At 43.7% G+C, this 14,964-nt stretch overlaps 1 protein-coding gene across 1 annotated transcript; it reads left to right on the top strand.

Moving 5' to 3' along the window:
• The first annotated feature begins 844 nt into the window (after positions 1–844).
• Positions 845–5,641, top strand: LOC147207174 (tubulin alpha-1C chain-like). Its single transcript, XM_086106936.1, has 5 exons — positions 845–1,002; positions 2,408–2,432; positions 2,941–3,163; positions 4,242–4,390; positions 4,470–5,641. The coding sequence occupies exons 1-5, from the start codon at positions 845–847 to the stop codon at positions 5,445–5,447; spliced, it is 1,533 nt and encodes a 510-aa protein (XP_085963062.1). The 3' UTR covers positions 5,448–5,641.
• Positions 5,642–14,964: the final 9,323 nt, after the last annotated feature.

The following is a 14,964-nucleotide window of genomic DNA, read 5'->3' as shown; positions in this document are numbered from 1 at the left end:
TGTTTGCATATCTGGTTCCGGAGTTGTTTCGTCATAGTCCTGCATGACCTTAACCTCATTCCGATGCTTTGGCATGGCCTCAGAAGAGCAATTCACATGAGGAATCCCAAGAATATTGCTGAACTGCAACTGTTTTACTGAGGTTGTTGTCAGTATTTTAGAAAAATTCTGCGTCGTAATATGTAGGCCGGGTGGCACTGTGATCGGCTGGTTCACACGCCCACCTCACATTGCAGAGGTGCAAGGTTCGATTGTGGCCTTCCTGTGTGGAATTAGCATGTTTTCCCCATGCCTGCCCGGGTTTTCTTTGGGTACTGCGATTTCCTCCCACATTCCAAAAACATGATTGGCAGGTTAATAAAACACTCTAAATTGTCCCTAGTTGTGAGCGCAAATAGTTGTAGGTCGATGTGTGCCCTGCAATTGGCTGGCAGTCAGTTGGGGAGTACCCCACCTCTTGCCCGCAACCCTCATGACTCATGAGTCATGAGGATAAATGGATTAGGAAATGATGGATGGATAATACGTCCACCCATTTGGTTGCTTGAATTACTGTAAAATATTAAACACAGCTGTCAATATGATGCAATCGTTTTGCCACCATAATAATTTCAGGCAGAAAGTGACACACATAATTAATAACTAATAATAATTATTATTATTCGTGACTAATTAATCATTCGTTAATTTTAATACAGCGGTGATTTACGTTTGTTTCCGAATACGTGCATCCCTCATGACGGCGTTATATATTTGACATAATAAGCGTGACTGGAGACATGTCGGGCGCCGTCAGTCTTTGGCACGTTCGCGAATCTCAGTTGCGTGTTGTCAGTTACAACGCATGGTGATGACGTCACTCACTGAAAGCCTTTTTGACGTTCTTTTCTCTTTTCCTCAGGGCTTGCATACGCTTCCCGAGTTCAACAGACGACTGAGCGTGCTACTTCTTTGTGCAAAGTCAGCGTGTATCCATAAGAGTGTTTCCTGCTCTTTTACAAAGTGAGTCAAATCATATCACGTATTAACAGTCAAGGTGATATTGCTCGGGAGTCGATTATCGGTAAGCTCCATTATTTCCAACAAGATAGAAAATGATAACGGTGGTGAACATTCAGGCTTTGTTGTTTGTATTTTCTTCAAATATGGTTTTGAATAATTGCGTAAAAACGAGTACCATCGCTCTATATAGAATCTTCCAACATGTTGTATTTACTGTCCTTTATGACTCGTATGTGGTTGATTACGTAAACAAAGTATTAGTAGCCCGACATTAGAAACCACTAAAAAAAGAAATCTACAAGTTTGAATACTTAACTGACAGTAACAAAAGTTGAAAATCATTAAATTGGTCAACAGCAATTTTTAATCCGAGATTGATGTCGCCCAAATTTATTTTTCATGCTGATTTTTTTAACGGCTTTACCTTTTGGCGGACTCATCAGGTTTTTGAGATATTTTCATCTTGTTTTTCAGTTTGCAAGTAAAACTACGATTTCTAGTAAGCGATCTAAGTTATTAAACCCACCTGTCACTGAACCTAACCCTGAATTCATAAATGTTACGTATTATATATATTATTATTGTGAAAACCTGACGTGTTGGAGAATAAAAAAGAATTGGAATCGGAAAAAAAGCATCGAAAACAGTTTATTGCATCTCTGTTTAAAAAAAATTACAAAATAATTGTAAACCAGTTGGGTTTACAAAAAAGAGAAGAATTGGAATCAGAAAAAAAAGCATCGAAAACAGTTTACTTGCATCTCTACTTTGAAAAATTACAAAATAATTGTAAACCAGTTGGGGGGTTTTTCCCTAAAGGTTGGTACAATTTATGTACAGTATTATGTCAAAATGGCCATAAATCGTGTCGTTGGGTTCAGGGACGGTGCCAGAGCTGCTTCTTTTGGTGTCCATTCGTTAATGCGGGCTACCAATTTGATACACACTTCTGAAATAACACATCTGCTTAAATTAACTTCAACAATGTTATGTGGTATTATGATTTATAGTCATTTATGTGAAGACTTAACAAACTGGCAATGTGTGTATTGTAGATTTTGTACGAACAGAAGTATATGCCATTATCTCCTTAGATGAAGTTGAACTCTACTGCTGGGAAGATAAAAGATTCCTTTATAGCTAAAGCATCATTTGAAGATTTGCCAGAGGTCACAATGTATTGTGATGAATCAGAACAACAGAGAAGTTGTCGGAATAAGACCATCTTTGTGGTCGGAACAGGGACAATCTGAGCGGGATAGTTCCGACGTTCCCCATTCTTTGAATGCAGCATGTTTACTCTGCATCACTGTGTAACAGTCGAACAGTGAGATTTTCTGCCACTTTATAAAGAAATGAACTCAAGCACATGGTTCTGACCTGTCTAAACTGCTTCTTCTTTCAGAAACCCCTCTCCTTTAGGAAATATGGTGAGTGTGATTTGATTTCCCTTGGAGCATTTGATTTGAAATTCAAGCTTAGAAACTGCCAACGCATTTGGGAGGTTCTTGGTCTTTCTAAAAATAGCCATAATTTTTGAACCAAGGATGAAAAGGTGGTGGAGCAGCAACTTTCGAGAAACTTTCAGCGGGAAATGTAACAAAGGAACTAATACTCAGTTGGCCAAGTTAGACATTTCCCGTGAACAATTAACTAAGACATTGGGGTAATTCATACAAACTGATTTACTGGTAAATGATCACAAACATTACCATTAAGTCTCCATTAGTCCCTTGGAAACTTACTGTTGTTGAGACTTTCTTCTTGACCCATCCGGTGTCACCACAGCAAATTATATGCAGTTGTTAAACAGAAATGATAAAAATTTGAATTGGTTCACAAGCAAATATTACTTCGAGAATCCTTATCAAATATGTTAGAATATATTCAATAGTAATGCTATCCCGATCAGTTAACATGATATTCCCTTCCCTGCAGCGTGAGTGTATCTCGGTGCACGTTGGACAGGCTGGCGTTCAGATTGGCAATGCCTGCTGGGAGCTTTACTGCCTGGAACATGGAATCCAGCCTGATGGACAGATGCCCAGTGACAAGACAATCGGAGGTGGGGACGATTCCTTCAACACTTTCTTCAGTGAGACCGGAGCGGGAAAGCACGTTCCCAGAGCTGTCTTCGTGGACCTGGAGCCCACAGTCATTGGTAAACGAACTCATCTCTGAACTGTTGTACATCAATGAATGAAGTAGGAACTCGTTCAATGCCCGCTATTTTAAAACAAAGAGAACCAGTCAGGTGGGATTCGGCTCCAGCACACCCACGACCCTCCTGAGGTTCAGATAACGGATGGATGGAATCTGTTGAGTGCCAGCCAATTTCGAGCATCTTTCATGGCTCACTGATATGGAAACACAGAGCATGCCAAATAAAGGATTACTTATTTTGTTCTACCTTATTCCATATTTTTAGTAATCAGGAACCTGGGATGGTTTCACCCAAATAACCTACAGTATTTTGGACCCCCCCCCCCCCCCCCCAAAAAAACAACGCTTGAAAATTAGATTTTTATGCTGATAAAAAAAATCCTGTCCCATCGTGGAAAAAAAAAACTGGTGAAAACAACTCTCATCACGTCCTGTTCCTGTTCAGCATGATTGCCAATAATATTGCATTTTACTCATTAATCAACAATTTGTTGCCACCCGTTCTCCTCATGGACTCTCACTATTTTGTGCAACATTGTTTTCCCTGCTAGATAATCGCGCTCCTGTTTGCTTCCATGAATTTTTTATCCTGTACCATCCTTTAACCTTATGATGAAAGGTAAAGTTGACTCCCATCCCATGGGAACCCCGAGGGATTCTCAAAAAATGCAGCCTCTAGTCTGCGCGTATCGTGCAGTGCCGCACGGGTTCTACTTCTAAATTAAAATAATCTGTTCTCTTTTCGTTTTTTTATGACACTCTTTGTAGTAAAATTAACGTAACAAACACACAAATGACCTGAAACGGTCAAATTTCCAGAGATCTGCCATGTTGTCAAGCAACCACACTGTTTTGATACACAGAGCTCTCATCCAAAAGAAACCCAATGCTGACATTTGCTGTCTGTACTATTATTTTTTTTTCACTTTACCATTTTACTTATCAAACCAGAGTTGGCCAACAATTTTCTTCGCCCAATCCCAGAACAAAACAGTTGATGGCGCTCCTCATTAGGGAGGTGTTCAAATAGTAAATTTTGCACTTCACGTGAACTAAAGTTGGTTTGTTCCCCTTAGACGAGGTGCGCACAGGAACCTATCGACAGCTCTTCCACCCTGAACAGTTAATTACCGGCAAGGAGGATGCAGCCAACAACTACGCCCGTGGCCACTACACCATCGGCAAAGAGATCATTGACCTGGTGCTCGACAGAATACGTAAACTGGTGAGAAGCGAAGTGCACATTGACTTGCGATTAACAAAGACGAACGTGATGGCCAACACATTTCCCCCCGTGTCACCAGGCTGACCAGTGCACTGGCCTTCAGGGATTCCTGGTGTTCCACAGCTTTGGGGGCGGCACCGGCTCCGGGTTCACCTCCCTGTTGATGGAGCGCCTGTCTGTGGACTACGGCAAGAAATCCAAGCTGGAGTTCTCCATTTATCCGGCACCACAGGTGTCCACGGCTGTCGTGGAACCCTACAACTCCATCCTGACCACGCACACCACCCTGGAGCACTCCGACTGTGCCTTCATGGTGGATAATGAGGCCATTTACGACATCTGCCGCAGAAACCTCGACATGGAGCGTCCCACATACACCAATCTGAACAGACTGATCAGCCAGATCACTTCCTCTATCACGGCTTCCCTTCGTTTTGACGGCGCCCTCAATGTCGACCTGGCAGAGTTTCAAACCAACTTGGTACCGTACCCTCGTATCCACTTCCCTCTGGCTACCTATGCCCCCATCATCTCCGCTGAGAAGGCTTACCATGAGCAATTAACTGTTGCTGATATCACTAACGCCTGCTTTGAGCCTGCCAACCAGATGGTGAAGTGTGATCCTCGTCATGGCAAGTACATGGCGTGTTGCCTTTTGTATCGTGGCGATGTGGTGCCCAAAGATGTAAATGCTGCCATTGCCACGATCAAAACCAAGCGCACCATCCAGTTTGTGGACTGGTGCCCCACTGGTTTTAAGGTGGGAATCAACTACCAGCCACCCACTGTGGTTCCTGGTGGAGACCTGGCCAAAGTTCAGAGGGCCGTGTGCATGCTGAGCAACACAACGGCCGTCGCAGAGGCCTGGGCTCGGCTGGACCACAAGTTTGATCTGATGTATGCCAAGCGCGCTTTTGTTCACTGGTATGTGGGGGAGGGAATGGAGGAGGGAGAGTTCTCTGAGGCCAGGGAGGATATGGCGGCTCTGGAGAAGGACTACGAGGAGGTTGGGGCAGACTCGGTTGATGATCAGGGAGAGGAAGGAGAGGAATATTAAGAAGTACAAAGGAACTAAAATACAGGAAACAATGCTTGATTCCTCTGTGATCCTGCATGTATTTGTTGACTACCACAAAATAAGTTGAGTTGGGCCACTCGAAAAGTTAACTACCCCACACTCCCTTTCTTTTTTCAAATCAGTTACGCATTTTGGACACAATTGCCAATTAAAGATTATTACCAACCTTGTTATCTGTATATTCTCATTCAACTCAACTGTATTTATAGAGCCACTTTAAAACAACCACGCTGAATTAGGAATGCTGTACATGGAGCAAAAAGGCTTGACCCCCTCTGAGCCTCCGCTTAGTTCTTGGTGCCTCTTATAGATCTGATCTGAAGTGATCTAATTACACACTATTGCCCCTACGCGCTCCATCCCTATGCGGGTTCATAGGGTCAGAGGGGCTCAAGAGAGGTAAGGTTTAGCGAGGCACTTTAAATATTTGAAAACAAATATAGTAACAGGATCTTAAAAAGAACTATAAAGTTCTAAACGGAGCCAGTAAATGGATGCTAGAGTAGGAGTGATGTGCTCCCAGTACCAGTCAGTCTATCAGCAGCATTCTGGACCAACTGGAGATGCTTAATGGAGGAATGGCTGACTCCAAAGTAAAGTGCATTACAGTTATCCAGCCGGAATGTGACGAAGGCCTGAATTACTGTATCAAAGTTCTCTTGAGAGAGGATAGGCTTGTCTTTAGCCAGGTGCCTAAAATGAAAGAAGCTGAATGTAACAGCACCAATTAGCTGATGCAGCCACTGTCAATCACTGTCCAGTTTAAAACCCAAGTGCGAGACTCTTTGCTTAAGATAAGGAGCCACGGGGCCCAAGTCCTCAGAACGGGATGTACAAGGGCCACTGGTACCAAACATTACTTATGTCCTCTTTTCATTGAAATTCACGAAATTCATTCTTTCAGGTCATTGTATTCAGGGCATTCTCTTTGAGAGAGCAGAGATGTGTTCCTCGAGCCGGTCCTTGGCCTCGAGGACCGAGGGGCGGTCCTTGGTCCGCGGCCTTGGCCTTGGAGTCAAGTCCTTGGACTTGGGAGTCAAGTCCTTGGCCTTGGGAGTCAAGTCCTTGGCCTTGGCCTCGGATTGCCGGTCCTCGGACACAATGAGGGATTAGAGCCTCGAATCTCTTGTCCAAGGACCGCTAAAATCACGAAGGAATCGAATAAATTCTATCGAAGGAAAACCCATATTGATGGATTGCCTCTGGCGCTTTAAAAGGGGCGGGTCTGCCACTGACAGGTGACAGTTCACGCAACGTGTAAAGAGCGGCATCACAGTTAGTTTCAATCACGGTTTGTTCCGTTCGCGATCGGCAGTTTAAATAGCGTGTAAAGCCTTTCTGTAACAGTGGTGTCTTTTATTTAGTTATTTTTGCACAGTCGTCACGTTTGTGCGGTTGCGCTAGAATGTTTGTTTGAACCAAGTAATTTGCGTTACAGCTGGAGTCAATGTTGGCAGTTCACTTCCGGGTTTGGCCGTTGGGATTTGGCGTCCTTTTGCTCGATTCCAGTTATGTTTGCTGAATGCTTTCTCATGTTTGGAATAATGAATATTGATAATACATAGTTTAAAATCATGGTTGATTTAATTATTTATTATTATTGTTAACTTGAAGGTATTAATTAATGTAGTATTAGTGGTAGTGGTAATAATAGTAGTACTCAGAGACTGTTTAGAGATTCAGCCATCTCGTTACTTCTGCGTCCCGCGTCCGAGACGCATAATTTTCCCACGGGATGCACAGTTCCAAACAATGTGCGTTTTTGGGACGCAAGGAAATTTCTCAGTCAAAACAAACAAACAAACAAACAAAAAAACTACGGCAAGCCTGAGGATTTCACCGTAACAATCGTTACCGGTAGCGTGTCGTTTCCGTGGCGTCATTTTCACGTTACCAAAAAATAGTTTAACTATAAAAGTCACCGCACTTGAGTTGACTGTGTGATCAACGCGATTTCACTGCGCCTGTATGTATTTTTGTTATGTGGTGTGGTGTGTGAGTGTGTTTCTTCTAATTTACTTTCGTTTTGTTTTGTTTTCAGTGTTGGGGGGGCGGGGGGGGGGGGACACAACAGATGACGTTATGTGCGCATGCGGGTTGTTATTTTAGTCCGCAAACTGAGGAATCGCGCGGATGAAAGTTTGAGATGGCGGCGAAAAAAACTCACAAGGTCTACTAATTACGATATTTAAGAAATGGGAATGCTAGTCTGATTTTTCGTATGAATCCTCCAAAGGGCGTATCACTAAACTCACCTGTGACGTATGCACAGAACGCGAGAGCGAGATACGACGCGAGGCACGATTACGAGGCAAATTGGTCATTAGATTTGTAGGCTAATCGCTGTGAAAAATATTATGAAACAGTATTGGTTATTCTATAATTTACTGGTTGTAGCATGGTAACTTTATGAATAAAACATTCGTCACAAGGTGTAGTCATGCTAATGTTAACTGTTGGTAGAACTAATGATGACGTGTGTTAAATTATTTCGTCAAATTGATCGTAGATTACACATGCATCGTCTTGGGAAGAGGATGTCAAGCCACATCAATACTTACCTGTATTAATGATTACTGTTTGGGGACTATCCCCCCCTCCCCCCGGTCTAGTTAAAATGGTATAACCCAAGAGGCAAGGTGCGGCTTGCCATCGTTACCGTCAGTTGCGATTCATGCTATTAAAGCATTAGTCAAACGCCATCATGACTTGTGTCATTAATAAACCAAACATGGTGTCAGAAGTGATCCTACCCACTGCTGTTTTCGATTAGTGCCGTCGCAGCTGTGAGTTTATTGTGTGCGCAACACGCAGTTGGGAGTCCAGTATCACGACCGTGATAGCAACGAGGCTGACGACATGGCGGCTAATGTTAGCATCCCAGCCCCGGAGGAGATGAAGCTGACGGGAGATGTTGCAAACAACTGGGATAACTTTCGTGCTGAATTTGAAGACTATTCTTTGGCATCCGGTTTGGGAGATAAAGACATTAGAGTGCAGGCCGCTGCTCTGAGAAGACTTAAGGGGGGCGATTGCCGCCATGTGTACAAACACAACCTGAACCTGTCTGCGGCACAACAGGAGGACGTGAAAGAGATATTGGACGCGTTGGAGAATTATTTCAAATCAAAACGGAATGTAATATTCGAGAAATACGTGTTTGGAAACTGCAAGCAAGATGACGGTGAGCCAATTGATTCGTTTGTTACGAGACTGCGCGAGAGGGCCGCTTCATGTGAATACGGAGAGCTAAAAGAAGAGCTGCTACGTGACCGGCTGGTCCTTGGAATCACTGACGAAAATGTGAGAAGATGCCTACTTAGGGAGAAAGACCTGACACTAAGATCGGCCATTGATATGTGCAGAGAGGCTGAAATGTCGGGTATGAAATTGAAACTCATGACGCCAGAGTGCATTTCAGAGAGTATTCACGTATCAGACAAGCAACAGCAACGGGGCACGCGAGGCATGTATAAACCCAAAGATGGAAAGAGAAGAAGGGACATTGTCGAGTGCAAATATTGTGGTGGCTCACACAAACGGGGAGCGGATGCGTGCCCAGCATTTGGAAAAACATGTCGCAAATGTGGGACTTTGAATCACTTTGCAAAAGTGTGCATGAGAAAAGTTCAATCCAACCAGAGAGTTAATATCACGGAAGACGCACAGTTTGACGAAGAACAGGATGATATCTATGCTGCGGAGAGCATTGGTGCTGTACATGGTCATGGAAGAAAATGGTTCGCTACCCTCTCATTAAACGGAGCACCCCAGAGATGTCAGTTGGATTCGGGGGCCACGTGCAATGTAATGAGCATCAGAGACAAGAGGAAGCTTGCGCCCAACGTTCCTCTACTCTCAAGCAAGACCAAGCTAGTTTTGTATTCTGGAGAAACGCTCAACTCAATTGGGGTTTTTAGAACTGAATGTGTTGTACACGGCAAAAGACATATCTTAGACTTTGAGGTTGTGAGGTGCAAACAGCGCCCCCTCCTGTCGGGCTCAAGTGTGGAGTTGGGGCTAATGCATTTCACCATCCCAGAAGAACTGAATCTGATAGGGCAGAGCAGCACTGGGCCACTTACCAAGCAGCAACTGGTTGAGTCTTTCTCAGATGTGTTCACGAACCCAGTCCAGGCGCTCCCGGGAGAGGTACGCTTTGAGCTTGACAGTTCTGTGACCCCGGTACAAACTTCACCACGAAAAGTTCCAGTGGCCCTCAGAACAGCGGTAAAAGCCAGACTGGATAAACATGAACGTGATGGTCATATTACCCCTGTGTCTGAGCCAACAGAGTGGATCAGCAATATGGTTATCGTTAAGCAGCCAGAGAAAATGAGGATCTGCATACACCTCAAGTACCTCAACAAAGCATTAAAACGCTCGCACTACCAAATGCCCACACTTGACGACGTGCTGTACAAACTCCCGAAAGCTCGTGTCTTTATGCTCGTGGATGCATTTCTTCAGTGTAAACTGGACAGAGAGAGCAGCTTCATGACGACGTTCTGGACTCCGTGGGGAAGATACCGATGGCTAAAACTTCCGTTTGGCGTGTCGGTCGCTCCGGAGGTCTATCAACGCAAACAAGATGAGTTATTGTCAGGGCTTACTGGAATCGAACCAATAGCTGACGACATATTGATTGTCGGATGCGGGGACACAGATGCGGAAGCGATCAAGGACCACAACGGAAAACTAATCGCGCTGATGGAAAGATGCAGGGAGATCAAACTGAGACTCAGCCTAAAGAAACTACAGTTTAAGGTCAGGGAGGTCAAGTTTCATGGGCATGTTTTGTCATCCGACGGTCTCCACCCAGACCCAGAGAAGATCAGGGCAGTTCAGGAGATGCCCCACCCCACGGATGTGAAGTCGGTGCAAAGATTTATTGGGTTTGTTACATACCTTGCGAAGTTTCTTCCACGCCTGTCAGAAATATGTGAACCCCTACGAAGGTTTCTAGACAAAGATGTCATGTTTCACTGGCTGCCTAAGCATGATGCAGCTGTTCAGGAAATCAAAAGGCTTGTGACGTCAGCACCACTGTTGAAATACTATGATGTGACAAAGCCTGTCACCGTACAAAGTGATGCCAGCCAGAAGGGTCTTGGGTGTTGCCTTCTCCAGAATGGCCAACCGGTTAGCTATGCATCTCGTGCATTAACACAGACCGAACAAAACTACGCTCAAATTGAAAAGGAGTGTTTGAGCATTGTGTTTGCATGTCAACGATTCCACCATTACCTCTACGGCAGAGAAGAAATATCAGCAGAGACAGATCACAAGCCGCTCATCGCTATCTTCAACAAGCCTCTCCTGTGTGCTCCGAAGCGTCTCCAGAGCATGCTTCTTGCATTGCAAAACTACAACCTCAAGGTAACATACAAACCGGGCACCGACATGCATATCAGCGATGCACTTAGTAGAGCCACAGTTCCAGTCAACACAGGCAATGAGGCCTATTATCGGCAGTCTGTGTGCATGCTACAGAGGGCGCAAGACAAAGCTGAAGACATTAATCAAGCCGACTACCTGAACGTCACTAATCAGCGTTTGACACAAATCAGAGACCACACAGCGAGTGACACCTGTCTTCAAATGTTGAAGGATTTGGTCATGGAGGGGTGGCCTGAACACAAGGAGCAGACACCCTTAGCCATCAGAGAGTATTGGTCGGTCAGAGATGAAATCAGTGCACAGGATGGAATACTTTACAAAAGTCAAAGAGTCATAATCCCAAGATCACTACGGACGGAAATGCTGAACTGCATACACAACAGTCACATAGGAGGAGAGGCGTGCTACATACAGGCAAGGGACACGCTGTACTGGCCCAATATGCGGGGGGAAATTAAAGACTTTGTTGGCCAGTGCTCAGTGTGCAATGAGTATGCACACAAACAACAACAAGAGACAATGATGTCGCATGCACTTCCTGTTCGGCCGTGGCAAATTTTAAGCATGGACTTATACAGACAAGCGGGGCGAGACTTTCTGATGATAGTGGATCATTACTCCGATTTTTGGGAGATTGAACAGCTTCCTGACCTCTCAGCGGAAACCACAGTTCTGAAGTGTAAGTCACAATTTGCTCGCTATGGCCAGCCTGACCGGGTGATCACTGACTGTGGGCCACAGTTTGAGAATGAAACATTCAGAAGATTTGCAAAAGAATGGGGGTTTGAACATGTTATGTCCTCACCGAGACACCCCAAATCAAATGGCAAGGCTGAATCAGCTGTGAAAGTGGCCAAGAATCTGTGTAAAAAAGCTGCTGGTGCTGGCTCGGATCCCTGGTTGGCGGTATTGCAGTGGAGGAATACCCCTTCGGACAACATGGACTACAGTCCGGCCCAAAGGCTGATGGCCCGTCGTCTGAAAACGCCACTTCCTGTTTCGGAGAGTCTATTGGAGCCATGAATAGTGACGGGTGTTACGGAGAAGTTGAAGTCTAAGCATCAAACAGCCAAGATGTGGTATGACAAATCGGCTAGAGATCTGCCAGAACTAAAAATTGGCCAACCAATAAGGATGCAGCCTTTGCCTGGAGATCGGACCGGGAGATGGAGAAGAGGTGTGTGTCTCCAGCAGGCGGGCCCTCGATCCTATGTAGTGGATGTAGAAGGTACTCTGTACAGACGTAACAGAGTGGCACTGAGACCAGCAGAACAAAATATGGCTGAGAGACGAACGGAGCAAAACGAGGCTACAAGACTAACAGAACTAAACCGGACACCTCCCAAACAACAGGAGAGTCGGGGCGGTGACGGTATGAAGGAAGAGAACAAGAGCAAGGATGGGACAAACGGACAAGATGAGGAAAAGACACAGATGGACACAAAGGGACAGTACAAGACCAGCAGGGGTCGGATAGTGAAACCACCCCAAAGACTCGAATTATAGAAAAGCTAATATTGTTTATTATTAATTGTGTTGGATTATAAAAGGGGAGATGTTTGGGGACTACCCCCCCGCCCCCCGGTCTAGTTAAAATGGTATAACCCAAGAGGCAAGGTGCGGCTTGCCATCGTTACCGTCAGTTGCGATTCATGCTATTAAAGCATTAGTCAAACGCCATCATGACTTGTGTCATTAATAAACCAAACAATTACCAGTCAATTAATCTTTGCAGTGTGAGATTGGAAAAAATACTCTGATGATGCCACACGAGTACACCAGTTTTTGATCCATTTATTTTTTGGAATAAACCTGGAGTACACAGCTGCTGATGTAATGTTCATTTTTAATGCATAGTTTTCAAACATTGACCCTTGAAACATTATACTTTTGAGTTTCGGAATTCTTGATTATCAATATCAGTCAAAATAGAAAAATGATGAACGTTTACGGAATCCAACATTTGTTTTCGTGGTTTCCCATTGTTACCATGAATTTCCGAAATCCTCAGGCCTGCTCCTGAATTATTTAAATTTTTGCAGCATTTGTTTGTCATTGTATGTATATGTTGTTGTGTGTGTTATTATCATATGCAATTGAATAAGTAGACCCTTTCAGAATTCGAAATTTGGGACTCTCTCAATCCATAATGGCACTCATACTTTTCTGATCAGCGAGTCGCTGCCGGTAAACTGTAAAATTATCACTGAGAGATTACCGCTTTTTCTGCAGCAAGTGATTGACTTCTATGCAAAGTCATTTCTCAACTTGTCTTCCGTGCCATGTCATGCCTGTTGAGTGTTGATTTACTTCATATTAAGAAACTACTGCACTAAAACATTAATTCATAAATGTATACCATATGATTTTATTTTATTTTCTCAGTATAAATAACACCTACCCTGACTGTTCTACTCTTTGAATAAAAACACTTCATTCAAGCGTTAGGGAGTGCAAAGGGTTATGATGGAGTGGTGTTGCAAATCATGAAGACCTGCCAAGTGGTGATAGCATTGTTTTATACATGTCCTCGGCTAGCCCTCAGCTTCAAAATCAGTCCTTGGTCCTTGGCCTTGGCCTCGGAGGCAAGTCCTTGGTCCTTGGCCTTGGCCTCGGAAAATTTCTCAAGTCCTTGGCCTTGGCCCGGAAAATTTTCCAAGTCCTTGGCCTTGGCCTTGTCCTCGGAGTCAAGTCCTTGGCCTTGGCCTCGGGTTGCCGGTCCTTGGACACAACACTGTGAGAGAGTCCATTACAATTGACTCAATATGAATATGGTAATGAACAAGGTTTAGTACAAATTCAATCATACCTGTTCCAATTGCAGTGATCTCCAACCAGGGTACCACAGGAAATTACCTAATTTAAATAAAATTATTGAAAAAATTAATCACTATACCTTTGTTAATCCAAGAACAACTCAATGCTCTTCCATTCGATGGCAGATGGAACCATGAACTCGTTTATCACCTGTTGTCATTCGTACAACAGAATTTCATACGACTCTTGTCCGCTTTGTGTTAAAAAGGCCCATATCTCACTTTAGTCCATTTGTGACTAAATTAAAGTAAGATCAACATTTTAAGTGTTGATACTTTTGACAATTGTTTGGTAGTGTGCCATAAAGATGTTTGACCCACCCCGCCCCAAAAAAAAATCAAAATATTTCTGTACCTGCAGCCAACAGATACCTTCATGAATATAACTACAGACTTAGATTTAAATATGATGCAAACCACTGGCAACATTCATGTATTCTTTAACTCCATTGTTTTGAAATTATTTAGACGGGTGAAACGGAGGCAAACTTGTATCAGAATGACGGAACAGGAAAAGAGCCGCTAATGTTTAAAAAGGCTGACCATGATGGGGCATTGCCATACTTGGGATTTAAAAGTGTTCATTTCACGGATGCTTTTCGGTTGTTACCGGAGTAGATCGAGCAGTACGATGCTTCTATTCAGCCAAATACTCAAAAACTACTGTATTTGGAAAATCAACGAAGACCGTCTGAATAAAACCAATGTCAATATTCAATGACTAAGTACAGTGAGTCAATGGCTAGATTTCAACTAGAGCATGATTCTTAATTACAGACAAAAGTGAAGTCACAAGCAGAAAGGAAAGCTGGCTCCGTCATGTACTACTTTCATCCAAGTAATACAAATTTGTTTTATTTGCAGTATGTTATGTGGTCCAAATAGTAAAAAGCCCAAGTACCAATTTAACGTCACATCCATGTATCACATGCCAGGTATATGAACACTCTTTGTCCTCGTACTTTTGCACCTGTGCTTATTAAACAAATCTGAATTGCTCTTGCTGTTGCACATTAGAGAAAACAGCAGCTTTGAAGAAGATGACTGCATGTGAGATGTTATCTATCTGAAATCCCTTGTTTGTTTCAAGGATGAAGGTCATCTATTTCAACCCTTCTCTCGAGAGAGGACAGCGATTCAAAAGTTAATCTCTCAGGCATGAACGGATGCACCCCCACCCAAAATAAATCCCGATCTAGGTTAGAATTTCATGCATGAAAGGGTTAACATCAGGCCTCGTCAAAATTAAACCGTAGGAAACAATTAGTCATAGGCCAAGA

The sequence above is a fragment of the Hippocampus guttulatus genome, chromosome 3 (assembly GCF_054856545.1).
Source record: "Hippocampus guttulatus isolate MCC_2025c chromosome 3, RoL_Hgut_1.0, whole genome shotgun sequence".
In the NCBI taxonomy this organism is placed as follows: domain Eukaryota; kingdom Metazoa; phylum Chordata; class Actinopteri; order Syngnathiformes; family Syngnathidae; genus Hippocampus; species Hippocampus guttulatus.
This window is presented reverse-complemented; position numbering and strand designations above follow the sequence as displayed.

Bases quoted from the DNA above. Each gene is read 5' to 3' on its own strand.
- LOC147207174 (XM_086106936.1), top strand. From the start codon at position 845: ATGGTGATGACGTCACTCACTGAAAGCCTTTTTGACGTTCTTTTCTCT. The intron at 2,433-2,940 runs GTGAGTGTGATT...CCTTCCCTGCAG, and splicing joins CCTCTCCTTTAGGAAATATG to CGTGAGTGTATCTCGGTGCA. The intron at 3,164-4,241 runs GTAAACGAACTC...TGTTCCCCTTAG, and splicing joins CCTGGAGCCCACAGTCATTG to ACGAGGTGCGCACAGGAACC.